General features: G+C 32.1%; 6 protein-coding genes across 24 annotated transcripts in view; 3 read left to right on the top strand and 3 right to left on the bottom strand.

Annotated features, from left to right (window-relative positions):
- The window catches only part of LOC105459965 (eukaryotic translation initiation factor 3 subunit M), a 2,970-nt gene extending 852 nt beyond the window's left edge, over positions 1-2,118 (top strand). The window contains exons 3-7 of the mRNA XM_011706361.1: positions 34-128; positions 214-432; positions 529-797; positions 888-1,031; positions 1,315-2,118. Coding sequence (XP_011704663.1) covers positions 34-128; positions 214-432; positions 529-797; positions 888-1,031; positions 1,315-1,538 — 951 coding nt within the window. The 3' untranslated portion in view covers positions 1,539-2,118. The remainder of the gene's footprint in view (positions 1-33; positions 129-213; positions 433-528; positions 798-887; positions 1,032-1,314) is intronic.
- Positions 2,119-3,235: 1,117 nt separating this feature from the next.
- Positions 3,236-6,991, bottom strand: LOC105459964. Of its 5 annotated transcripts, none has more exons than XM_011706356.1 (9): positions 6,705-6,991; positions 6,207-6,498; positions 5,320-5,493; positions 4,780-4,900; positions 4,464-4,644; positions 4,174-4,387; positions 3,890-4,052; positions 3,678-3,817; positions 3,236-3,504 (listed from the first exon to the last, which is right to left on the bottom strand). In XM_011706356.1, the coding sequence occupies exons 2-9, from the start codon at positions 6,318-6,320 to the stop codon at positions 3,391-3,393; spliced, it is 1,221 nt and encodes a 406-aa protein (XP_011704658.1). In that variant the 5' UTR covers positions 6,321-6,498; positions 6,705-6,991; the 3' UTR covers positions 3,236-3,390. The 5 variants fall into 5 exon arrangements, with proteins under 5 accessions (XP_011704658.1, XP_011704660.1, XP_011704661.1 ...); XM_011706358.1 differs by lacking the exon at positions 6,705-6,991 and adding an exon at positions 5,590-5,730 and having other exon boundaries at positions 6,207-6,296; XM_011706359.1 differs by lacking the exons at positions 6,207-6,498; positions 6,705-6,991 and adding exons at positions 5,590-5,730; positions 6,032-6,091.
- Positions 6,992-7,755: 764 nt separating this feature from the next.
- Positions 7,756-10,920, bottom strand: LOC105459963 (ethanolamine kinase 1). Of its 5 annotated transcripts, none has more exons than XM_011706351.1 (7): positions 10,594-10,920; positions 9,983-10,521; positions 9,309-9,446; positions 8,824-9,089; positions 8,513-8,739; positions 8,110-8,332; positions 7,756-7,892 (listed from the first exon to the last, which is right to left on the bottom strand). In XM_011706351.1, the coding sequence occupies exons 2-7, from the start codon at positions 10,100-10,102 to the stop codon at positions 7,814-7,816; spliced, it is 1,053 nt and encodes a 350-aa protein (XP_011704653.1). In that variant the 5' UTR covers positions 10,103-10,521; positions 10,594-10,920; the 3' UTR covers positions 7,756-7,813. The 5 variants fall into 5 exon arrangements, with proteins under 5 accessions (XP_011704653.1, XP_011704654.1, XP_011704655.1 ...); XM_011706352.1 differs by having other exon boundaries at positions 9,983-10,150; XM_011706353.1 differs by having other exon boundaries at positions 9,983-10,111.
- Positions 10,921-11,701: 781 nt separating this feature from the next.
- Positions 11,702-18,220, top strand: LOC105459962 (Bloom syndrome protein homolog). Of its 3 annotated transcripts, XM_011706349.1 has the most exons (16): positions 11,702-12,022; positions 12,158-12,281; positions 12,440-12,726; positions 12,793-13,102; positions 13,207-13,975; positions 14,050-14,157; positions 14,284-14,456; positions 14,597-14,818; positions 15,014-15,375; positions 15,451-15,709; positions 15,940-16,323; positions 16,408-16,558; positions 16,649-16,836; positions 17,025-17,349; positions 17,438-17,612; positions 17,805-18,220. In XM_011706349.1, the coding sequence occupies exons 1-16, from the start codon at positions 11,928-11,930 to the stop codon at positions 17,950-17,952; spliced, it is 4,080 nt and encodes a 1,359-aa protein (XP_011704651.1). In that variant the 5' UTR covers positions 11,702-11,927; the 3' UTR covers positions 17,953-18,220. The 3 variants fall into 3 exon arrangements, with proteins under 3 accessions (XP_011704651.1, XP_011704650.1, XP_011704648.1); XM_011706348.1 differs by having other exon boundaries at positions 12,440-13,102; positions 13,207-13,942; XM_011706346.1 differs by having other exon boundaries at positions 12,440-13,102.
- A 99-nt stretch (positions 18,221-18,319) lies between these two features.
- On the bottom strand, positions 18,320-19,574 carry LOC105459955 (succinate dehydrogenase assembly factor 2, mitochondrial-like). Its single transcript, XM_011706325.1, has 3 exons — positions 19,425-19,574; positions 19,030-19,181; positions 18,320-18,704 (listed from the first exon to the last, which is right to left on the bottom strand). Exons 1-3 carry the CDS (start codon positions 19,461-19,463, stop codon positions 18,434-18,436), a joined length of 462 nt encoding a protein of 153 aa, XP_011704627.1. The 5' UTR covers positions 19,464-19,574; the 3' UTR covers positions 18,320-18,433.
- A 168-nt stretch (positions 19,575-19,742) lies between these two features.
- The window catches only part of LOC105459956 (PCTP-like protein), a 5,572-nt gene continuing 1,864 nt past the window's right edge, over positions 19,743-23,450 (top strand). Inside the window, exons 1-9 of one of the 9 annotated variants that reach the window (XM_011706327.1) lie at positions 19,744-19,984; positions 20,081-20,404; positions 20,520-20,680; positions 20,850-21,019; positions 21,206-21,353; positions 21,462-21,614; positions 21,920-22,044; positions 22,127-22,249; positions 22,597-23,412. In XM_011706327.1, coding sequence (XP_011704629.1) covers positions 20,864-21,019; positions 21,206-21,353; positions 21,462-21,614; positions 21,920-22,044; positions 22,127-22,249; positions 22,597-22,701 — 810 coding nt within the window. In that variant the 5' untranslated portion in view covers positions 19,744-19,984; positions 20,081-20,404; positions 20,520-20,680; positions 20,850-20,863 and the 3' untranslated portion in view covers positions 22,702-23,412. Of the gene's footprint in view, positions 20,405-20,519; positions 20,681-20,849; positions 21,020-21,185; positions 21,354-21,461; positions 21,615-21,919; positions 22,045-22,126; positions 22,250-22,596; positions 23,413-23,450 lie in introns of those variants that run through there. The other 8 variants (XM_011706330.1, XM_011706329.1, XM_011706333.1 and 5 more) reach the window with 8 other exon arrangements.

Below are 23,450 nucleotides of genomic sequence, written 5' to 3'. Positions count from 1 at the left end.
TTTCTTTTCATTTTTGTCAATGTTTTATTTCAGATACCTACAGAACGTGCTGAAAATTTAATTTTGGCGTTCTGCGAGAAACTGGTAAAAGCACCTGGATACAAGCTTGGATTGGTTTGCTTAAAAGCGTAATACATCGTCAATTTTTTTATCAAATCAATACACAATGTATTATTCTTTAATATAACATGATATTTATATATATGTTTGTAGCTTATGGCTCTTATTCCAATCTCTTGCTGATGATTCACCAATGAGATACCATGTTTATTATCATTTGGTACAAATAGCCCGCAATGTTGATCAAGTAAAAGCCGTGTATAGTGGAATTGATCAATTGAAGCAACAATTTGCTTCATTTCCTCCATCAAATGAACAAATGCAAAAATTATTGCGTTTGTTGCATGAAGTTCTTTTAAGCTGCAAACAAGGGTAATCCTCTTTCATTTTCTGTACTTTCTAATATTGAAATTATTTCAAATACAAATATTTGGATATTATACATAGTATCTGTGTGTAATGGTTTAGAGAGCAAGCAGCAGCTGTCATGGTAGAATTGCTCGGAACTTATACAGCAGAGAACGCTTCAGCGGCTAGAGAAGATGCACAGCGTTGTATATTAGCTGCGTTAGCGGATCCAAATACATTTTTATTAGATCCGCTTTTGGCTTTGAAACCTGTAAGATTTTTAGAAGGCGAACTGATACACGATTTACTTCTTGTATTTGTACAAGATAAATTGCCAGCATATTTACATTTCTATCAACATCACAGAGAATTTGTCGAGCATCAACTTGGTATGTATCCTTGTTAGTAGTCTTAGTGTAGATAATAAAATATGAAATTTACATTCAAATGAAATAAAATTTATATACTTTTTTCTGCAGGATTAAATCATGAACAAAACATGAAGAAGATGAGGTTACTGACCTTTATGCAACTTGCAGAAACAAATCCAGAAATGTCTTTTGATACGATACAAGAGGAATTGCAGATCGATGAATCTGAAGTAGAAAGCTTCATAATTGATGGTAAGCTATTTTTATTCCAAGATTTTTATTTGCGATAAATGACAACAGAATAACACATCCTGTGTAAACGATACATAGTTTCCACTATTGTTTATTTAAGTGGCAACTGATTTTTAACAGGATATATTAAATGAATTGGTACTGACTTAGTAAAATTATATTTTCACTGAGTTATCGAGATGTTCAACAAATTTGTTGCTACTTAATAGACTGTTCTGTGATCTTGTATAATATTTTTATGAGATATAAATAATATTGTTTCGATCGTACACACTTGTTCCAGTTTTAAAAACCAAACTTGTGAGAGCGCGCATGGATCAGGCTGGCCATAAAGTATTAATTTCGAGCACAATGCATAGAACGTTTGGTCGACCGCAATGGATGCAGCTGCGAGATTTACTCGTATCATGGAAAGCTAATCTTTCAGCTGTACAAGATGGCATGAAGACCGTAGCCACTGCGCAAGTAGAACTTGCAACAAAGAATAAAGCTACCCTTGCCCACTGATAGCACCGAAAAATTCTCTAAATTCTCTCTATACATACATGATCATTTATCAAGAATACTGAGAAGTGAAAGTTAAAAGTTAATTTTTTTTCCAGAATACAACACAAATTTGTCGAGTCTATAAAAGCAATGCAGCTAAAAATTAATGATAACTTGTACCACAATATCACATTTGTGCAACAAAACTGTTAAATAGAAAATTTTTGCATAATTTTGAACATACATTTACATATTTAATATTCAAAAACTAAATTCGTTAATCACCTCATCTTTTTGTATCAAATTATTTCCAAATAAAATAAATGTGATTTAAATCTGTTTCAATATGTAGAGTATATTAAAACTTAGTTCAAGATGATTGAATTTTCTAATTTCACGCGTTTATATCATATTATTATATATAATATAATAATATCAAATTGGCTTGATTTCACAAAGGGTATAGAAATCAATGCAATACTGCAAACTCGATATTGAAAACAATGTTGAGAAATACATTTTTGATTCTACAAAACTATAATAATGTCCTTACAGATGTCTTATGATAAGTAAACTTGAATCAATAATATATGTTTGAACATATGATTTTCATTTTATTATTATTATTATTATTAAGTAGAATATGACTATATCATATTCAATAAAAAGTTTTTTCTGCACAGAGAACTGCATTAATATTTAATTAATTCAGTCAGTATATTAAAAAAATTTATTACAAAAAAGATATCAGTTATTTTATAACAAAATATATGATATTATAAAAGATATTTAATAATGATTTGCTTTAGACATTAATCTTTATATAAGAAATTACGATTTGAATTTTTTTTCTTTGTTATATTGACACTTGCTGTTTTTTTATCGCACATTAATTATATAATTTTTATCAAGTACATAACAGACACGTGCTTTGCGCGCTGCGTATTTAAATCCCATACATCTTTTAATAACATTTATACCAAATTACATTTAAACAAATTTTCACAATTTTTGATAAAAATAAATTTTCAAAAAAATGACGTTTTAATCGGCCATATTGAATCAGCCATTATTAAATAAAATCAAGATTTTTTAAAAAATAGTCACATAATTCATCTTTAAGATGAGTCCAGAAGGAAGTTGTATCTTTATTTTTCTGGAAGATATGAATTTTTAAACATTGGGGAAAAGAGACTTCAACGCAGGTAACATGGCAATTTTAAGATGGGATTTTTACTTATGTATAATTGACATTACTTCTGCATTTTTCAATGTTTTCATTTTTAATAAAATGAAAAAAAATATACTTACACAAATACGCACGCGCTCACACACACACACACACACACACAAATTTTGTAAGCTAAGTAATGTTAGTAGCAAAATATAGTTATTTACTCCTGAATGAACTGTGCTGCAATATGTCAGATTAATTTTATATCTTTAAATAAATAGTTAAAAAAATTAGTCTGTTGTATACTACGTCAGTATTTACAACAACCAGAATAAGTTAATTATAAAATAAAGAATCTGTTGTATTGACTATGATTGTATTAGGTACCTTTTTGTAGACGTCAAAAAAATGGAAGTCAACTGTAAATATTTAGTGCATTCTTTTATCTCTCTATTAAACAATCGTTTTCACAACATCTGTAAGCACAGCATTTAGTTTAGATAGCTAAAACTTGAAGCGGTTTTTTAATAAAATAAACAGGGTATTGTATACACTTCTCTGCAAAACCGGCCATATTTATTACAAGTATACATAAATCTCTTGTAATTTTTGTATGAAAGACAAATGACAGATGATAGGGACTATAATATATTGTATCAAAAAATTAAGAAATGAGTAAATTTCTGTCATCTTGATAAATCAGATCTGCGTAGAAAATCTTGGACGTGGTAAATCTCCAAATACCGTATCACTATTGACGCTTTTAGCTAAGGCTTTCATCGAAGCTCGAATGTTGTGCGGTTCGGTTGGCAACTGAAATTTTATATATATATATAATACACACGCAAGTTTACTTAAGAATGAAAATACTAATATATATTATATATATATATTTTTTTTTGAATCGAATAGGCATAAAAACTCAAAAATGAATGAAGATTTTACTTGTAATACAGTATACTGTAAAAATGAAAAATCATGTTTACCTGGTCATCATCTTGGTCTTGTACTGCACGATGAACTATGGAAGGAAAAACAGGCACGACGACAGGTAATGATTTAGCTAACGTAGAGTGACCATCCCGTTGACCTCTTGACATATGAATCTCTTCATTTTGACTCGAATCTGAATAAATTACGATATTAGACAGACTTGGATCTAAACAAAACATTGCAATACCAATATAATACGTTATACCATCCATATCAGATCCATCGGTATCTTCCGAAGAGTATAGAAGTTGTTGGCTGGTTGCGTCTGTATTCTCCATTTCTTCAAAAGGAAACAATACTTCTGTATCAAAGCTACTTGATTCCTTAGTACAAATGTACAATTGATCTCTTTTTCTCGAGCTTTTATTCTGTAATGTTTATTATCCAAAATTAATAATAATTATTAATGTTATGTAATTGTAACACAGTCTTGATATCCCTCTTTTTCTCTCTGCTTGGAAAAACTTTAATGGAGCAAAAGTAACTTACATTAATGGTGCTTTTAGAAGAGTGTCTGACGGTTGTCTCATGTTTAATGTTTGGGCCACTAGATACTTTTGTATCATTGGATATTATATTGGATTTTGAATTCTTTGTATTAGCTGCAGAGATAGTCAAGGTACTTTTAAAGCCGTCAGGAGTTGTTGGTGGAGTTTCTATATTACTGGTTGCTGTATTTGTCTCTTCTCCTTTACATACTAGTCTAATAATGAAAAAAAGAAGAGTTGAAATTATTATAATAGGAATTTCATGTACATATACATATTGCAAGATCATACTTTGATAACAGTCTATGTTCGTTGTGTGCTCTTTCACGAAATTGTTCCAACAATTGATGCTGCTCAGCAGTAAACACACGTATTTTATCTTCGATTGCCATTGTTTGACGTTGTACAGCTTCCTGTAGCTGTTGTTGTAATCCATCTAGAGCCACTTGAACCGTGTTAGGTAACTGTGAAACTAGATAAATAAAAAAAAATTAATGTAACAATGAAAACATATAGGCATCCACAATACACATACATAAACGAATTATTTTGAAAAACGACAAAACTGAAACTACATGTTAAAAATATTATACACACATTAACTTACCAGAAAATTTAGGCTGTTGCAGGTAATCATCGAGATCTTCCAAACTATGATTAATTACTACTCTAAACACCGGACTATAATCCGGATTGGCTTTTAATTTGTTTATTTCCTCAGGAGATAACTATAACAACATAATCATTTCATTTTATTAAACGAGATTATTTAGAAGTTAACAAGTCCAACATGAATGTATCTGACGTTTTCTTTTATGTAATTAATGTAAAAACAAATGTTGATCTGTAATTAATATCATATGCAGAGTCGTTCTTGACTTGAAAATCAGCTGCTTGTGTCAGATAAACTATTTTGCGCATAAATTATATGAAGTAATATTTGACAAACATCTTTGGAAAGGCAATGTATACATACCATTGATTCATTAGTTTATTATATATCAACAACAAGAATATAGGAAAAGCACATCAAGTAAGACAAATTATGCACATAGCAAATGCAAAGAGATAATTTTGATCAAGACCATTGCCTTCTGGAGGATTATGTAACTAATACATAAATAAATATCTCTTTTGTTTGACTCACAAGAATATTGTTATTAATAAGGACTAAAGCAGCACCATATTCCCTATGGACCGCATGAGTATACATTGAGCAATTGCAGCAACGGTGTACAATCCAAGATCCGACATTTCTTTTCTCCATTAAACCAGGTTGTTCTTTAGTAATCTTTTCCAATTCTGGTACACTCGCCAGATCCTGTCAAAGATGATATCGTTTGTTACAATTATACATAAATAATGTTGACGAAATTATTAAAAAAATGTATGCTTGTTCTACACATATCTTAATTACTTTTATACAAGTACAATTAACTATGACAGTGTAACACTCTTGCAGATATTATTTTGTCAAAATATCAAAAGAATCAATGTATAGCCTCTAAACAGATGTCAATCAATACTCGTCCATTGTTAATTCCACGCAAATAGAGCACTAGAGGAAATAAAGAGGAATTTAATTTAGAAAAATCGAGGAAAGTATAAAAAAGCGTGCTCGAAGATGAGCCAGCATGCATTGAATAATGTACGAAACGCGACGGTTGCAAGGTATGACACTTTAAGTGATATTTGTCACACTGCAAAAAAAAACATGGAATCGATATAATTGCAACGAGTTAGTAGGTATGTCAAATTGAGATTTATTCATAGAAATCGGTAGAAGAAGAGATGCATTTTCTCACGTCTTTACTACGTCTCTATATAAAAAGATAAAATTCCAATTATAAAATTCATACCGGTTTTAACTTTGCAGTAAAACAGATGCGTGGTGAGAGGAAGAGGATGAGACGGATGGCACAATGATGTGATCGAGGGCACTTTTCTTTTTTTATTCTCGAAAATTCAATTATATTCAGATCGTGGATTTTTCATAGGAAAAAGAAAGACAGAATAAGAAAAGCTTTTATTCACCTCGCGAAAAAAGGCATCGGCACGCTCCACGTCAGTCAATTCGACGTTAACTCGCTGTAATTCGGCGCTCCTGGACTTGATGGATACGTTCAGGCACTTGCAGGTGACATGCATCTTTCAGCGATCGGCAAACGATCGATTAAAGCAGATGGAGAAGTCAAAAATATGCGATCCAGCGTACGAGATCGCCAACTACGCACTTGGTTGCGTTGCACAGGTACAGTTTCGATCAATTTGATTCGGCTGCGCTCTCTCTCTCTCTCTCTCTCTCTCTCTCTCAAAATCCGCAACCCTGTCAATAAAACGATGACTATTATTGTGAGACGTTGTCTATCAACAAAGAAGGAGCATCGAGGTTTGTATATGGATCATATATGTCGTTTGCGATCAGATTAAGCAGATTGTCGAAGCAGTTATTTCTTTCAACTTGGCAAACCGTTCAACATTAAGTATGTTCTTCCGAAAGAGACATGCACGGCAAAGAACAAGAAAACGAACGGCGAGTGGCGCAACGTGAGTTGCTATTATCGTCATGCGATCGTTCGTATTCGTTTCGGAAAACGGTCGTTTTGCGAGCGATTAATATGTTGCACTGTGCGAAATGCGAATGTGCGAGCGAGCGGGAAAGAGAGAGAGAGAGAGAGAGAGAGAGAGAGAGAGAGAGAGAGAGAGAAACTTGAATCAGCTTGAATTCCTAACAGATAACTCTTGAGAGAGATCGTGACAGCTTTTTTTCTTGTTACCGCAAAATGCCCTTGCGCACTAACATCCTCTGAAGAAGTGGATGTAAACTACATAACGACATCTACTTTTCTGCACTGTGGGTATACATACAATTTGTGGTGCGTGTCTGTGCTAAAATCCACTTTTCTGCTGGAGCTTTATTCTCGAAAAATTACGTATTCGAAAGTAAATTTCTGTATTTTTGTATGTGAAATTTTTCAAGAATAAAACCCCAACTGCAGTCTCGAAAAGTGCAGGATTTAGCACGAACACCACTGCAAATTGTATACCCGTGGTGCAGAAAAGTGGATTTTGCTATGTAGTTTACTACGACTTCTCAAAGGGCGTTAGTACACACTACACACAAGGCTGGGCATTTTGCGATGCCGATAACAGGTAAAAGGCTGTCATGTTCTCTCAGGTTTCTCTGCTCTCTTGTATGTATGTACGTATCACAAAAACAAAATAAACTGTTTAACAAAAAAGAAAACTTATTTAACCAAAAATTAATAAAACTTATATAATCTCGTTCTATTACGCTCATAAAGATTAATTTATTTATACACATATATTACACATTCCAATATCAATAAAATATAGTGGCCATATTTGATTATTAATATCACTTATGTAACATATAAATATTACAATATACATATTATATTATGCATAGCAATATAAAATTGCCGGTGTATATATATCGCTGGCTCGCATAAAGAAATTAAAGAGATTAAAGAGACGCGGTTCGGTCTGGAGCATCCTCTTTAGCATCAATAAGTTATGACACGCGTCTCGTGTTATATACAAAATATTTCAATGAAAATTAATGTATCCAAAAATGTCGTATTATTCATTTGCACGGTTTTTTTATAAGTCATTTTGTTTCATTCGTTATATTCTGTTTTCAGCTTAGAAATTTCTTCCTTCCATTTAAAATATTCATTGAAACGTATTGCAGCATATCTGAAAAATCATGTGAAATAATTATTCATTATAATAATTGTCCAAAATATTTTGTTTTCATAACTCTCTAATAATTATATCATATAAAGATATTATTAGTTGTAGAATATTATTGCCATTATTTTATTTTTACTGTTATTACCTTCTACTATCATTAATTAATTTTTACATCAATAATGTAAATATTTTTTTTATCCACTAGCACTTAAGCACTTACTCCAAAAAATCAAAATCAATGTGTGAATGTTCGCTCTGAATGAGAGCCCAACAACCCCAGAAAAAATGTGGCAAGGGAGTAAATTTCATAACTTGCCAGTATAATTTGCCAACATCTTTCTCGGATACATTAGTCATTCCATTGTACACTTGCAAATATTCTTTCAACCATAATTTTTGGAAATTTGGATCCGGATACAGAGAATAATCCGGCTCGTCAAAACCTTAAATACAAGGCGTTTAAAACTTTAATATACTTAGTTGTTGGAGTTTATATACAATAAAAGGATGCATACACCCACACACATGCGCGCGCGCGCGCGCATGCATGCGCACACACGCAAAAATACATGTAAAGTATGTTTTCTAAGCTAAAATTTTTGAAGCATTAAATGCGTTATTACCGGCGAATTCTGTAAAGTGGTTAACTATATCAAACGCTTGATAGTTGAATGCAGTGTATTCATAATCGATAAAGACGACATTCTCCTGTTTTTTATTGTACAATATATTTCCTAGTAGAAGATCATTGTGAGCGAATACTATGGGACTATTCACTTTGGAAAGTGTACTTTTTAACATTTTATATTCTTTGTCCAATATTACATGGGATGGTATCAATCTTTCAAACCTTAAAATAAAAATTGTTACAACTATTTTGATATATCTTACAATTAGATAATATTCTGGAAAATCGCTATCTCTGATCGCTTACTTTGCTTGTTTGAGGGCATCGGAAAATGTTTTGGGCATAATTTGCATAAATTTCTTTGTCTTTTCCCAAATAAAAGCTTCTTTTGACACAGACTCATTTTCAGGCTCAAGATTATGCATTTCAGCCATACGTTTTGCAATTAATGGGTATACTTTCGTGTTCCTGACTGTTTCAGTGGTCAAAGTTTCACCTTCCAGAAATTCATAGGCAAACCCATTGTTAAATGTAGCATAAATGCAATGAGTATAGCCAGCCTTGTTCAATATCTATACAAAAATATTTATTCGATACATATTAGTTATCGTTACACTTAAAATTGGAATTTGCTTATATTTCTTTGTCTATTATATCATATAATGGCTATGTGTATGTGCACATTGATAAAAAATAAATGTATATAAATCATAACAGCTAAATTACAGCTAGTTACATATTGAAATATGAATAGAATGTCTGTGATGTCTAAAATCGAAAAAAATTTTTACCCGGATATTTCTTATTTCGCTTTTTCGGTCGATCAATAAATCCGAATTATTGCCATAAATTCTTATCAGGATCATATCTGTATAATGCCCTGAGTACCATACTCCTATTAACTTATTTGTTCTTCCATCGGTAAATACCTGAAATATAAGAAAAACTTTTTTCACAATTGTTTTGAACTGGTTTACATACCATTCAATAATTACAAAAACATTTCTATTATTTACATCAATATTTAAAATTGTATAAATATGTTGTGTATATAAGAAAAGGCTAAGACTGAAAGGCTATCTATATTTGTATTCCTTATTATTTATTAACAAAATTGATGATTAAAAACCATCCTAACCAATTGTTCCAAATTTACAAAAGAGTGAATAAATCAAATAAAATGAAAATATATTTAGATATGTATGAAGACATGAAAAATTCTGATAGATTCTATGAGAGGAATTGAAATTGTATTGCATATCGATAAAAGTAGAGATAAAAGTAAATATAAAAAAAAATTATCAGTAGATAAATTATATGATTGATATCTTAATGAGCGCTGTAAATAGATGACCTACTTTGCAAATGGGAAACAATAGATACAATATATGTGATTAAATTTTAAATCAATTATAGTTGTCGTCGCTTTTACATTATAAAAAAAAGAGTGACGAGTATGTATTACCTTGAAATGCAATTGTTGCCAAGGCCAGGATGGTCGAATTCTCTTAATAATATCTTTGGCACCAGCAATAATTTCATTTTCATCTATCGTAATATTAAGATGTTCCTCACATATGTTCATAGCTTAATGCTATTTTATAGAGAATATAAGCTTCTTATTGAAATATTACTTGAATTAAATAATAAAGACTATATAAAGTGCGGATAAAATTTGGATAGACTTGTAAAAAGAGACTTATTTAAATTTATTTTTAAGGATATAAATTAGATATACATAATGCATTTCTATTGGCAATTTTGCTACACCACAGATGAATGAAATATTATTGAACAAATATTACATATATACAAGAATACACAAAAGTAATATAAAAAAAAACACAACACCTAATCTTCACAAATGTTTAACGGCAACTAAAGGAGATCCGATATATGTCCGTATTACAATATATTACAGGCCGCGATAATATACTGATAAGCGAGTGTAGGTCAATTGATATAGTCAATTGGAGAAAATTGCGAAATACAGCCGATGTGCATCTGTGCATAATAAAGCAATTCCGCTTTAAGGATGACATTCTCCATCAGAGTACATGTAATTTATCTACGTACATAAATTTTAAATACTTGTCTGCTTTGTCAAACTGTTTTGGTAATTGTCTTCGAGATATAAATGCATAAGTTTTTTAAAACATTCGCTGTGCGTTGTCATGTAAGGTTAGCAATTGTACGGTTGTGGTTAACCCACGTAACATACGTCATCACATAATCGTTAACAATTATTCGATTTTTATATGCACACGTGTAACGTCACATTTCTTTTTGTTATTATTTTATTATTGGCTCCTGCCAGGGCTGCCAGAGAGAAGCATGAGAGCGACCATCCCGGCGTTTTTCGTAACACCGGTAAAAGTTTTGACCTCTCCGTACACTAGCGCCAATTGCTTCCACTTTTGAGATGGAACTACGTATATACATACCAACGACATATATATATAGACCGAGCATTCTGTCCACAGCATGAAGCCGAAAGTTGGCAGAATACGACTGAGAGAGATAGCATTTGCGGGGAATGCTGTCTCATTTTATCTTATAGTAAGATTGGTAAGATGGCCGATGTCAACAGCTGTCAATTGACACCAGCGTCATCTTACAGTAAGATAAAAGAGAGAGCATTCCCCTCAAATCGCACTATCTCTCTCAGTCGTATTCTGCCAACTTTCGGCTTCACCTCCTCCACATCAAAAGCATAGGAATGCTCGGTCTATTATATATGTCGTTGGTACATACACAACCAATGACAATATTAACAATGGCTGTGCACGTAGTTCCATCTCAAAAGTGGAAACAATTGGCGCTAGTGTATGGGAGAGGTCAAAACTTTTACCGGTGTTACGAAAAACGCCGCTCTCATGCTTCTCTCTAACTATATACTCAAAGGTGGGAACGCACCCTTAAGCCCGTATCAGACTTGAGAATTGAGATTGAGATTGGAATGGAATTTGATCAATCAAAACAAAGTTCATTAAATTTGAGATTGGTTTCCTTCCTTCTAATTGGTTAAATTTAATCTCAATCTCAATCTTTAGTCTGTTACGGGCTTTATTTACCGAATGTTAAACAAGGATAAAATGTTATCTAGATGCATCCGGGCGAAGTTTCTGAACGCAGCCCAATCAGTATGTATGTTACGTACGTACGTACGTACGTACGTATGTACACATACATATGGTATGCATACGTGAGAAGGTGTTGTATGTATTGTGTGTATACTCTACCTTAACCTTAATTATAATGCTCACGGCTCAGTGTATGTAATTGAAAAGTTTAAGCGTGTATACGAGTTCTAAGGATAATTATTTCAATAGCAAAGTGTTCGAATTGAATAAGACACTTTATCAAACTGCTTATCAGTCATTTGTAGCTATCTAAAACTTAAGCCAACGATGTCAAAAAAGACGGGGCTTAGTCAAAAGAATAATCAATCTACGATAGTGGGATTTTTGGCAAAGACAACGAATAAAAATATTCTGCAGACTAGGTAGGACAAATTTATTTTGTAGAAATATAAGAAACAAATCTCAATATATTTCAATTTTTGTGATTGATATAATGCATATACCTAGTTTATAATCCTTTTGAAAGTTAAATTACAGAGTAATTGAATATTTTTTAGTACATCAAAATTAATGACAGAAGAGGAAGCTGATTTAAATATAAAATTATCAAATCATTCGTGTTTTAATAAACAAAGGAGGATAGCTGGAGACTCAGTAACAATAGACACGATAATAAATCTTGTAAGATTACAATACTATTTGATAAAACTGTAGTGTTATCTTCAATTAATGCTCATGTATTTTATAAAAATTATGCAAAATTTATATTGTAATATTATTTATACAAAACATTAATAATCTATTACAAAACAACTTGATTTAAATATTTTAAACTGCAGGATAATTCAGACAGTTCAGACTCATTTAAAACCAGTCCATTTAAAACACGATTAAATACAGTTTGCTCTACAATGAACTCGTATCGTAAAAATCCAACAGAGAAAAAAGAGAGGACTGAAAAAGAATCAAAATTTTCAAACCTATTGCAAGAGAATAGCGATTATGTGAAAACTCGTGTTATTTCTGAATCTTCTGACAGCGAGGAAGATAAGAAAGGTGTTAGAAAATGTTTGCATTTAAATGAATATCCAAATAAAACAGAAATAGAAGAAGAAGACGAGAAAAGGCAAGTTGTCGTTTCACAAACTGATCATTACACTAAATGGAACAGTGAATATTTTCTTTCTAATAGTGCAACTGTGTTGGAGAAAAATAATGAAAAACTTCACGACGACAATGATAAAATGCCTAAAAATACAGAAGATAAGCATTTATGGACACCTAAAAAATGTAATACAGTATCCAATAAACAAGAGGAAAATACTACAATTTCAGATTCTGATATAGATAGCCCTAGCTTAAAGTATAATGGCAGCAGATTAGCGAGAAAACATTGGATTGGTCCTGATATTAGATTGAATCTGAAAGATTTAGGATTAAATAAACAGTTGGGTTCATGGATTGAATTCATTCAACAGAAACCTGTAATGTCCACAATACCTGTAAGTTTTTTTGATTTGATATTTTGTGTGCCTATATTAAGTATTCAAAGTACTTATATATATATATATATATATATATATCCTTTTCTCACTATTATATTTAGATTACAAAAGACAAGTTGCTTGAAAGGCGTCAAGATTTAAAGGAACTTCAACTTGAAATTCTTGACAAATTTTGTATCGCGCTCGAGTTAATTCCATTACCAGTACTGGAACAATTTCCAAAATTTGACACAGATTCTTTCAAAAAGTTGCAAGGTTTACATCGACATATAAAAGCTAAATTACGTTTAGTACAAACCAAGTTATCCAAATTAGAAAAAGAAGATGAAAAGAATGTATCCGAGTCTCCAGAAACACCTGGATCTGCATCATCAAAATCAATTGAAACACCAATTTCGTGCATGTTTGAGAGCCTCTTAACAAATGATTATGACAATTTTGATGCATCATGTATCTCGGTATCTAAAACGACAGACTTTTGTCAAACTTTATCAAATGTAATGGATTCATATACAACAAATGGAGTAAAGGAGTACGATATAACATCCAATAGGATGGAACCTGTGTCAACAGTTAAGTCACCTGAAATTACAGCTCCAAATAATAAGAAGAGTACTTTTCAATTGAAAAGACCTGTCAAAACAGTATTAGGCACTCAAGTTTCTAAAACAATAGCAGAAATGTGGGAAAAGGATCAACATATATCAAAGACAATGAATTCTTCAGTGGATTCTGATTGTGTCTTCGTTCGGAGGGATTCGTTTAATGACAGTATTCAAACGTCATTATGTAATGAAAAAAAAATATTTATGAATGAGCAAAGAGATGTTATCTTAGGTAGTCCAAATAACAAGATTAATACAAATAAAAGTACGGCAAGTACTTGTAACAAATTATTAATTTTTTCTATTTAGAAAGTCTCCTAATGAGAAAGTATTTTATAGGCACTCGTCAAAAATGTACTACAAAAGTTGGAACCTTGACACAAGAGTTGGAACAATTTCCACCTTTGGGAGAAAATTGTAATATAGATATAAGTGATGATTTGACAGGTATGAGTTTTGCACACACACGCACGCACACAATTTCTTTCACATTTTATTACATATTATGTTGATAATAATGTACGATAAGATGTTAAGTATGATAAATAATACTTACTTCAATTCTATTTATAGATTGGCCACAGAATAATATGGCACAAAACAGAAAGCACACTGATGATGAAGCAAAATCAAAATTTGAAAAAGATAACGTCGAATATGGAAAATTTACTGGTAATTATAAAAATGATGGTGTTAGTGGAGAATTTGATGGTTTAACATATTCACATTCACAAGAAATGTTAAAGGTACATGAAGTATTTAGTAATTTTTATTTTTTAGGAAAATATAATGTTATTATGCAATAATTTATACACAATCGGATTACATGTTACACCAGTGGTGAAAATATAATATTGCACATTAATTGCTTCTTAATTTTTTTTAGATATTTCGGCAGAGATTTGGTTTATATACTTTTAGGCCAAATCAATTGCAAGCTATTAATGCAACACTTTTGGGATTTGATTGCTTCGTTTTAATGCCGACTGGAGGTGGAAAATCCCTTTGTTATCAATTGCCTGCCCTTTTAAGTATTGGATTAACGGTCGTTATCTCACCATTGAAAAGTCTTATTTTAGACCAAGTACAAAAACTTACTTCACTTGATGTAAGAGAAACTATTATTATATATTAGATACGCATGATGCGTGCGTGCGTGCGAGAGAGAAATAACGTAATATAAAAATACATAATGAAAAGAATATGCAAAGAAACAGAAGAAAAAGAATACACATTACAGAAGCGTATTCGATAGTATATTATAGTATAATATATTCTATAGTTCTTGGTTTTAAATTTACAGATTCCTGCGACTCATTTATCCAGTTCCATAACAGATAATCAAGCAGAAGCAATATATAGGGAACTTTCTAAAAAAGAACCTGCTCTCAAAATATTATATGTAACACCAGAGAAAATCTCTGCCTCGCAAAAATTATGCAATACTCTGAGTATTTTGTACGAGAGAGAATTGTTGGCAAGATTCGTTATTGACGAAGCCCATTGCGTTAGTCAATGGGGTCATGATTTTAGACCAGATTATAAAAGATTAAGATGTCTGAGGAACAATTATCCCAAAGTGCCAACAATGGCCTTGACTGCAACAGCTACACCGCGTGTTAGAACAGATATTTTGCATCAATTGGGTCTGACTAATCCAAAATGGTATGTTGAGACCCACACACAATTTTGATTTGCTTGTGTATTCTATCTTAATAAATCAATGCTATATTTTTTTAGGTTTATGTCAAGTTTCAATAGACCTAATTTGAGATACAGTATAATATCGAAGAAAGGAAAAAATTGTTCTGATGAAGTTGTGGCTATGATAATGACAAAATTTAAAAATACTTGCGGAATCGTATATTGCTTATCGCGCAAGGATTGCGATGATTACGCTGCACATATGAAGAAAAATGGTATTAAAGCTTTGAGTTATCATGCAGGACTCACAGATGGTCAAAGAAGCACCTGTCAAGGAAAATGGATTTCCGATGAGGTATATTTATTATACTTAATATGTATACACAACAAACGATACATATATTTGCACGCACGTACAATATAATAATTATATCATGGAATGTAATTATAAAAGTATAAAATATTAATACGTGTGCGTACGTGTAGATACGTATTAATATTTATGTGTGTGCATTTTAATATTTTTACTATAATTATATATACTATATATTTACGATAATTTTCTCATGTATACACATTTTTTAGGTACATGTTATATGCGCGACTATAGCCTTTGGAATGGGCATTGATAAACCCAACGTGCGCTTTGTAATACATGCAGCCTTACCAAAGTCCATAGAAGGCTATTATCAAGAAAGTGGTCGCGCTGGTCGTGATGGTGAAATAGCAGATTGCATTCTATTTTATCATTATGCAGATATGCACAGAATCAGAAAAATGATTGAATTGGATAATCCAAATCCACAAGTCATTAGTACACACATGGATAATTTATTTAAAATGGTAGCATTTTGTGAAAATACTACAGATTGCCGTAGATCACTACAGCTTAATTATTTTGGAGAGATATTTGATAGGCAGCAATGTATCTCGAATAAAGTAACTGCGTGTGATAATTGTAGATGCAAGGTATGTCATATTAGATTAGGTAAATAATTATTACAGCAAAAAGCTATCTAAATGAAATTAGTAATTACTAATTAATAATTTTAGGGCGAGATTACTATGTTGGACGTTACTGAAGACGCAAAAGAGATTATGAAAGCTGTACGAGATATTAACAATACAAAAAAATGCAAACTTACATTAGTATTCTTGACAGATATATTTAAGGGTAGTGATCTGAAAAAGATTAGAGAATCAGGTTTATGCTCATTTTGTGTACATAATAATAAAAATAAACTAATATTTATATAATATAAAATAAAATACACCTAAATAATTCTTTTTACAGGTCTTACAAAACATCCTTTATATGGTCGCGGTAAATCGTGGAATAAAAGTGACATAGAACGCCTTTTGCATCATATGGTATTGCAAGAGTATTTACAAGAAAATATGTATATTAATAATGAAATTGCTTGTGCATACGTAAAAATTGGACCAAAAGCGAGTGAACTTATGACAAAAAAAGATGTAAAGGTATTTATTCTTTAATAGAATACCCAAAATGCAAAATGTATAATCAAATAAGTTTACAGTTAGTATCTTGAATATCTTAGATATAATAATATTCATGTTAGAACATACATATAGGATTAATCTTAATTTTTGTTTTTAGTTTTACATTATGTGTTGTATCATCTTGTTTTATGTATTTTCCTAAATAGATACAAATCCCAACGCGACAATCGAATAAATCTACAAGTGGTGTGGCTACAGTTTCAACAGTTACAAAGCAAGTCGATGGTATTATAAAAGAATTGCAAGATCGTTGCTATACCGAGTTAATGACGATAATAAGGGGAATCGCCGGTGCATTGGATGTTTCTGCTTCTTCTATTATGAATATGGTAGCTGTCAGAGCTATGAGCCAGCGTTTACCAGAAACTGAGGAAACTATGCTACAAATACCACACGTCACTAAAGCTAACTTTGTTAAATATGGCAAAGCTCTTTTAAGCATTACGCAGAAATACGCGGCAGAAAAAACTGGTATGATAGTCGCATATGATAGAGAATCTGATGATATTAAGTCTTTTATATTATCTTATTATTGATTATTCCATTTTTTTTCTTCTAGTATTGTTAAATGAAAATAATGAAGAACAGAATAGTGATGATAATGATAATACCTGGGATGACGATAATTCCAATTACTCTTACAGTAGTAGTACTACTAGCAATCGTGGCAAGAAACGAAAGATCAGCAATAGATCTAACAGTACTAATAAAAAATATAAACGGGGTGGCTCTAGGTAATGTAAAAAGTGCGTGCGTGCGTGCGTGTCATCTCTCTTGACACACGTACACAACGCGCGAATGCAAACATGACGGTTATATGCTCGTAAAAAACGCGCGCGCATGCGTATATATTTTATTAAGAACATATTAACCACACACATAGATTTTATATAGGACTATATATTTTTATATTCGCTCATTTACAGTGCATGGAGGGGAAAAGGTTCGTCGAGAGGTTCATCGAAAAGTTCAACAAAATGTAACACAACTACAAAAAAGGTAGTAGGACTTGCAAGTTTCAGTCAAACAAAACAATATCTGGCAAATCCTAACAGATACATGAACATTGCTTAATCAATTGTTTTTTTCCGTTCATAATAATTTATTTACGCTACGATATTTGCAATGTGCACACAATGTAAACACAATCCCTGTACGTATCTTAGGATACATATGTGGCATCTGAAATTCTCTATATGGCGTTTTAGTCATCATTTCATTTTACCGAATGTGTGAAACAATTTGATGAACATTGCAAAATTATATCATATTGTATTCTAAGTAGTCACCAGACACGTATGTGAAATAAAACTTTTTGTAATAAAACATTTTTTGAGACAAATGAGATTTCGTTAATCATTATTTGCACACAAATTAAATATCAGACTCTATCATTGTCTGATCAATCAATTAAAATGAATATATAAGCAATAACTTAAGATTTGTTGATAATGCTTTCAATTTTTTAATGCATCATAATATGTAAGTTTATATCAGATTATTATATTGCTACATGTTCTGTAATATTCTATTTTTGCTACGTAATATATATTATTTACAGATCTGGTTGCATTATCCTAGCTTGTCGATCTTCATTTTGAATATGTTTTTTCAACAAGTCCATCACTTCATTATCAAATTCAGGTGGAGTTGGTTTAACACCAGTCGCCCAGTAGAATATGTCCCAATCATTGGATGGTAAATTTATAAGTTGATCATATAATCTTAATTGTTTATCATCAAACGTATTCAAATATTTGTTTGCGAAAATACTAAGAAGCAGACCATTCTCCAACATCCCACGTTTACGAGATTGATATGTCAATCTAAAATGATAATGAATACAATAAATCCTATCGCACACATATATAATTGCAAATATAATGAAAAATTTTATTTGCAAACTGATAGATCAATGTCCGCATAAATGATGATATTAATTGACAAAGTTATGATTAAAACTCAATTTAACTATGTTACAATTGTACTTGATTATTTTACAGATTGTAAAAGATACGATATTATATATAATATATTGTATATATATACACACACACACGCAGACAAGACCTTGGAAAAAAGTATGTCAATACTTTTGATTAACGGTGAAATTGATTATTCGTTATTTTTAAAGAAAATTTTGAACGATACCGTGCTCTTTTGAGATTTGCATTTTCTCCTTCACGTTCCACATAACGTGGAATGCCGGGTTCCCGACCTTCTGGATGAATCAAATCTTGGAAATCATCTTTCCGCCTATAACAACTTACCGACACATCTCTCGTAAGCACAAACGGTTTGAGCTGAAGCATTATTTTTGTGTGTGTTGTCATTATATACTTTCTTTATCCCCCGGATCCCCCCCGTTTGCTTAGGATGCTTTCCATTTACAAATTTACAATTAGTGTGACACAAGTCGACAGTGTCAACACAAACGTCAATTTATTCTTCTTTTCTTGGCTTTATTATTCAATGAGTAACACGGAAAGAACGATACTTGTGTCACTAAATGGAAAGCACGCTTATTTAATAACTTGTAAACTTACGCGTGATGTGACACGGTTGATATTGTACATAATATTCATTATTGAATTGAATTTTTCGTGTAAAACAACATAACCTTGTAACCTAGGGCAGAACGCATAGACATGAGCCTATATAAGAAGAGACTCGCCAACTCATTACTGACACTGGCCCAGTCAGCACGCCGGTCAGGCTCTGATTGGCTGGGGATATCAGCAGGTATGCCGTATGGATCGCACAATATCAATCAAAATAGGGTATTGGCTGGCTTCTGGAGCACAACTGTGTCCTGCGATTTGTACAAGCCAATCAGAGTTCACTGCAAGTAGGCGAGAGAGTGGCGAGTCTCTAATAGGGAGATTGCATTGCATAATGCATGATAATGCATACCGCGGCCACCGCGGGCTCTTCGTCAGCTGAATCGGCTGAATCAGCTCACGATCAGCTGTCGATGATAAGCCGACTCGCGATCGAATTTGACGTGTGCCAAACGTGCCAAAAATCTTGAAAGTCACAACGATGATAGTCGATCTGACAACGAATCCGAAATTATCGTCGTGATCTGATGGCACACGATAACGAAGTATGCAGCTATCGTTACCGTTTTTACAGCCACCAAAGGCACCGAGTAAACAAGTTAAACAACGGTAAAACGGTCACATTTATATATTCCACCTAGGTATCCCAAAACGGGCATCGAGCATAAAAAGTCCAACGTTGTCCAAAAGGATGTTACCGTGGTTATCGAGACATACAAGTTCGTTTGCATCATCCGTACCCGATGTCGTCAGTGACACGTTTAGCTCGTACTACGTGTCACTTGAAAGTAAGGCATGATCACCATTGGGATATGCTCGAGAACCTTCTCAAGATTCAATTACTTCGAATCTTTAACACCTATGATAACGAGCTTTTTAAACCGGATGTGTAATATGACTTGATTGTTATTGACTCGTTTCAGGCCACGAATGAGAAAGTTGTGGACTACAGTAAAAGCATGCATGTATGTGCATTCTTGCTCTCTCTTTTTCTTTTTTTCTCTTTCCTTCTTTTTCTTTTGCGTCAAATCTTTATCTCTGTCCTATGTAATATACTATAAAAATCATTTTTTCTTGCAGATGGAATATAAAAAGAATTGTTATATGTCCCAAGTATATTCTTCTAGACTTTAAACAATATCCAAGGTCGTGCATACATTTACAGATATAAAAATTGAATAAATAAAAAAAAATGATAGTATTGTTCTCGAGTTAGCTGACAAGCTTGTAACGAATACCAGGTGAGAGAGAGAGAGAGAGAGAGAGAGAGAGAGAAACTTTTGTAATAATTTTAAAGGGAGGAAAAGGTGTAATTTTTTTAGAAAGAAAGAAATAAATATAAATATGTGTATGTGTGTGTGTGTGTGTAGTATATCTATAGATACTATTTATGGTTTTGTTTTTATATAGACTGCTTTGTTACAATGGATATTGGCGTTGTCAAAATTGCAGAAGATAAAGATTTTGAAAAATTGAAGCAGCTGTATGACGATAATAACAACTGGAAATTAGATTATAACAAGCCTGATCTATCTGTTTGGACAAAATCCGTCCCAGGAATTAGTTTTAAAATGGTGAAAGTAAGTTTTTTATCATGAAATGAATTTTGCTTCCAGCGAGATTGAATCACTTAAGTAGTGTCTACAATGAGAATTTAAGATTTAAAAGATTAATCAATCATACTTGATTATTTTTCTTATTTTAGACTGATTAATCAATTTTTTAAATCTTAAAGTCTTATTGTAGACACTATTTTAATGATACAGATCAGAACGCGTTTCCCCGATGTTTCACCAGAAACACTGTACGACGTTTTACATGATCCTGAATATAGAAAAATTTGGGACACTCATATGATTGAATCAAAAGACATAGGATTTTTTAATCCAAACAATGATATTGGATATTATTCCAGTAAGTATTTCGCGTTATTTATGAATCTGAGTTTTTATTTTATTATCGGGTATCTTGCTTTATTACAATACATATATGCTTTACCGTACAAATTTGTACAAATTTTAGTGGCATGTCCATCCCCATTAAAAAATAGAGACTTTGTCCTACAACGATCTTGGTTAGATACTGGAATAGAGCAGTTGATATTGAATCATTCCGTTTATCATAAAGATTATCCGCCTAGGAAACATTTCGTACGAGCAACATCTTACCTCACAGGTAAAATATTAGGAAGCAAGTTGAAATGCGTCCTCTATGTATGCATAAATATATATTTATTGTGCCTTGTCGACTCAGTGTGTGTGTGTGTGTGTGTGTGTGTGTGCGTGCGTGCGTGCGTGTGTGTGTGCGTGCGTGTGTGTGTGCGTGTGTGTGTGCGTGCGTGTGTGCGTGCGTGTGTGCGTGCGTGTGTGCGTGCGTGCGTGTGCGCGCGCGTGTGCGTGTGCGTGTGCTTGTGTGTACACACATAATATTGTACATTATACTTACTCTTTCATATATTCAAAAGTATTGTTATATTTAAGGATATATTGTAAGGCCTTCGCGCAATGGAGACGGTTCTGAGTTGGGTTATGTATCGCACACAGACCCACATGGCAAATTACCTGTGTGGCTCGTTAATAAAGTTACACAAATATTTGCTCCTAAAGTGAGATATTTTGTGAAGAATATTATAACAATATTAAGTATCAAACAAATGTAATATTTGCTTATGAAGCTATACTTTGTAGATGGTAAAAAGATTACATAAAGCTTCTGTGGGTTACCCAAGCTGGAAATTACTTAATAATCCAAATTATAAGCCTTGGCATTATCCCGAACAGATAATGGCACCTAGAATACGTATCGAAGAAGTAAGGAATAGTTTATTTTTGTTGAGTATTTTGTGTGTGTGTGTTAGCTAATTTTACATGCCTTATTATATCTTCATCATACATCTAGATCTATACATTCATTAGTAGTAATTTCGTTTTTCTTTTTTAAATAAAATTTTGACTTTCAGTATCGTATATCTGTATATACATAGTATTTGACGTATATCTATATATTTATGACAATATTTTACTCGCGGCGGTAATATTAAGTAAAGAGATCTTGTTCTTCTTTTGCATTAAATCAAATATAACTTTTCAAAAGCCAATTTTCTATGATATGTATGAAAACTTGATTTCTACAATTGTGTGCTATTAATTCGTTTCAGTGCATAAAATCTGCAGAAGAGAAGAATTTAAAATATAATTATGTAGACGAATCTGATTTGAAGGAAAGTTTGGTTAAAGAATCTGCCGCAATGGATAGTGATTAATTCACAACGATACAAATAGAGAAACGTGAAGATTTTTAGGTAAGTAGGATAATAGTGACTAGAATAATAAAAATGGTATGTAATGAAAAGTTCTAATTACAGTATTAAACGCAAGTAAAACGTAACGGATTTGTACAATTATAAAGTTCGATTTGCATTTCTTACATGATAGATTCTAATTATACATATAATATATTTAACATATGTACAATATTAAAATATTAAAATCATGGTTACATATTCAGTTATACGTAAACTCGCCTTATGTGCGAACGTATGACTGTATATAAATGTAAGAATCACACTATCGGTGGCCTGCTTTGTAATTAGGCATTAATTTCAACCTAAGTTGTTGGTATTATTAAAAGGGCGCAAATATAAGTTTAAATATACATACATGCAGACACACTAATTGTAAAACAATGCTGCACTATATGGAAGGTATACTTAAAACATTGAAATTTATATCATAGGGCGTACGTGCGCATACGTGTACACGTATGTATCATGAAATTCCCTGCACCTGATCTATCTTCTATATTTTGCACATTGTACACGTCATTGTTATTTATTATACTAAAGCTTAATATATACGAAGTAATTACAACTTTTTGTAGCATCGAAGAATATAACGAGTAGTTGATAACAAGTTTTCAAATGATTTGAGAAAAGTAAAAAGAATCACCTAAAATTACCATTTCAAAGTAAAAAGGACGTTGTCAAAAAAAAAAAAAAAAAACTTCTACCCC

The sequence above is a fragment of the Wasmannia auropunctata genome, unplaced genomic scaffold (assembly GCF_000956235.1).
Source record: "Wasmannia auropunctata unplaced genomic scaffold, wasmannia.A_1.0 LD333486.1, whole genome shotgun sequence".
In the NCBI taxonomy this organism is placed as follows: domain Eukaryota; kingdom Metazoa; phylum Arthropoda; class Insecta; order Hymenoptera; family Formicidae; genus Wasmannia; species Wasmannia auropunctata.
Note: the sequence above shows the minus strand (reverse complement) of the source record. Positions and strands in the feature narration are given on the sequence as shown.